The sequence below is a fragment of the Colobus angolensis genome, unplaced genomic scaffold (genome assembly GCF_000951035.1).
Source record: "Colobus angolensis palliatus isolate OR3802 unplaced genomic scaffold, Cang.pa_1.0 Scaffold222, whole genome shotgun sequence".
NCBI classification, from domain to species: domain Eukaryota; kingdom Metazoa; phylum Chordata; class Mammalia; order Primates; family Cercopithecidae; genus Colobus; species Colobus angolensis.
The window spans coordinates 1,490,149-1,493,002 of NW_012115400.1; the positions used below are offsets into that span (position 1 = coordinate 1,490,149).

At 42.7% G+C, this 2,854-nt stretch overlaps 1 protein-coding gene across 3 annotated transcripts in view; it reads right to left on the reverse strand.

Moving 5' to 3' along the window:
• ZCWPW1 (zinc finger, CW type with PWWP domain 1) overlaps window positions 1–2,454 on the reverse strand; it is a 22,111-nt gene extending 19,657 nt beyond the window's left edge. For 2 of the 3 annotated variants that reach the window (XM_011943905.1, XM_011943903.1), the window contains exons 1-3: window positions 2,385–2,454; window positions 1,404–1,657; window positions 876–954 (exon numbers count right to left, since the gene is read on the reverse strand). In XM_011943905.1, coding sequence (XP_011799295.1) covers window positions 876–954; window positions 1,404–1,657; window positions 2,385–2,412 — 361 coding nt within the window. In that variant the 5' untranslated portion in view covers window positions 2,413–2,454. Of the gene's footprint in view, window positions 1–764; window positions 955–1,403; window positions 1,658–2,384 lie in introns of those variants that run through there. The other variant, XM_011943906.1, reaches the window with a different exon arrangement.
• Window positions 2,455–2,854: the final 400 nt, after the last annotated feature.

A 2,854-nucleotide genomic window follows, 5' to 3' on the forward strand; every position in this document is an offset into this window, starting at 1 on the left:
ATCTCCTGACCTCGTGATCCGCCCGTCTCGGCCTCCCAAAGTGCTGGGATTACAGGCTTGAGCCACCGCGCCCCGCAATTTTATCTTTTCTAAGTAGTTTGTAATTACATAGAAACAAATTTTAACTGCATTTTAAAAATTTAGGACCAAGCACTGTAGCTCACGTCTACAATCTCAGCACTTTGGGAGGATGAAATGGGAGAATTGCTTGCAGCCATGAGTTCAAGACCAGCCTGGGCAACATAGCAAGACCTCATCTCTACAAAAAGTAAAAATTAAAACAACAGGCTGGGTGCAGTGGCTTACACATGTAATCCCAGCACTGAGAGGCTAAGGCAGGCAGATCACTTGAGGTCAGGAGTTTGAGACCAGCCTGGTCAGCCTGGTGAAACCTTGCCTCTACTAAAAATACAAAAATTAGCCAGGTGTGGTGGTGGGTGCCAGTAATCCCAGCTACTTGGGAGGCTGAGGCAGGAGAATCACTTGAACCTGGGAGGCAGAGGGTGCAGTGAGCCGAGATCACATCACTGCCCTCCAGCCTGGGTGACAGAACAAGATTTCATCTCAAAAAAAGTAATAATAAGTAAATAAGTAACAACAAAAATCCCATGGCTTGAAAATTTAGGTAAGACTATATATAAATTCTGAAGTCAATGTAATCTACTTTTTCTAAAAATATGTACCCTTTAAGGTAGTTTAGCTATAGTCCTGTTGATAAGTGATGAAGTATTTTTAAAATATATTGAAGTCTTATCTAATATTACCTTATTTAGAAGATAGGAGAGGAAGAGAGAAGCTGTCAGACCTAACTGTCCCTCTCAGGTAATAGTCACTCTGCCTAACTGAAACCCTTTTTCTCTTACTACATGCCATACCCAAGCACTCCTGAAGGGACTTCTGCAGCACAATCTGGACAATCTCCTCAAATTCTGCAGGGGTAAGACTTGATTTTTCCTGCAGAGACAAGGGTAGGGGAGGAAAACCACTTATCTTTCCATAGTTTTTCCCTCTGAACAGTCAGGGAAGCCTCCTTTAGATGGATGAGGCAGTAAGTTTACAAGATGGAAGGCATGCAGTCAGCATACCTAAGGAGGCCATGAACTCTATCCCAGATCTCCTGGGAATAAAGGAGTCAAAGAAAAGAGAAAAGGGTATAATGTCTCTGTTCACTTCTACCCCCACCTCTAACCCACCTCATCCTATTATTTCCTGCTCAATTCTTCCATCAAAAACATTTTTGACCTCTTTGATAAAAAAAAAGAAAAATGGAAGCTCCCAAACAGGAATACAAACCTGAAACTCTAGGGTGAATTTCCTCAACGTGAAAAGACTGTCTGTCTAGCCTTAGCCAGGGGCAAGGTATGAGGAGATGTCCTATCAGAGCCCACCAATATGACTGGTACCTTTTCTTTCTTCTCTGCTTGCTTGTTGTTTTGTGCCTTTCTTTTTTTCTCCTGGCCCCTGCTTGGACCATTCTTTGTGGTTGCTTTTTCCTCTTCCTTCTTTAAACTGGCCTTTGGCAGGCTTATGCTGGCCTCTGTCTCTGGGGAACTGATCCCCAGGGTCTCCTCCTTGGGGGAGTTAGGGCTACAAGGTAACAGGCTGTAAGATTTTTGTGCAGGTGGGGCAAAGATTCTCTTTGGTCCCTTTCCACATTCTGAAAGAAATGTGATCATGTGGAATTTATGAAACATAGAGTCTAACAGAGATTGTCAAACATTGCCCTTTGACTGGCCATAACAGAATGATATGGAGAGAGCTTTTAACAAATTCAGATTCCTGGGTCTGTCACTCCCCAGCCCTGAGATGCTGACGAGGTAGTTTGACGTGAGAGGCCTAGCAATCTTTAATTTTACAAGGCTAGTTGATTCTGATACACTGCCAGATTTGGGAACCACTAAGTCAAAGGTGATAAATATAAGCATGCAGGAAGCTGAATTATCCAAACGTGAAACTGTATAATTTGCTCATTTTTACTTTAGATAAAATGTTATGGAAAATTAGAGCAATTTTTTAAAAACTAGTCAAAATCTATAAATTATTCACAGCTCTTATGCCACCTCCTCAATAAAAATTATAATGATCCTCCCAGGTATATCTTTCTTCCGAGCTTCCTTAATACTCTGCACAAAACTGGTGGCATTTACCACATTCAACTTTATAATAGGTATTTAAATGCCTTTTCTCTCCCCAAGTTCATATGTTCCTCGAGCAGGACTGTTTTTAAGTCACTCAAAGCATCTTGTTTCGTTTGACCAGAGCAGTAATTTGACCAGAGTGGGCACAGAATATAGGGACCTGAACCAGCCTTTGGTGGAAAGGATGCCCAAAAGGAGAAAAATGAGAGAGACATACAAAGTGAACCTCCCTCACTCTTGACTCACCTTCTTTATTCTGCAATGTTGTCATCATTCAGCTTAGAAACTACACTTTGTGTGCCTCTGTTAGAAAAAAGAAATTAACTGCTATGACTCTGATTAAACAAGATTTTAAACCTTCTGTCTTCCTGGGTTCAGGAACTCTTTGTTTCAGACCTCTGAACTATGTTTCTGCATTCTTGACCTCCTCTGTGGTGCCAATTACATGCCCCTGTGGTGCCAGTTACACGCCAGGGAATAATGAGAGTTACTGTTTCAAAGATTGGCAACAATCAGGGCTGGGTATGGTGGCTCACACCTGTAATCCTGGCACTTTAGGAGGCCGTGGCAGGCAGATCGGTTGAGCCTGCGAGGTCAAGACCAGCCTGGACAACACGGCAAAACCCTGTTTCCACAAAAAATAAAACAAATTAGCCAGTGTAGTGGCACGGGCTTGTAGTCCCAGCTACTCTGGAGGCTGAGGTGGGAGGATCACT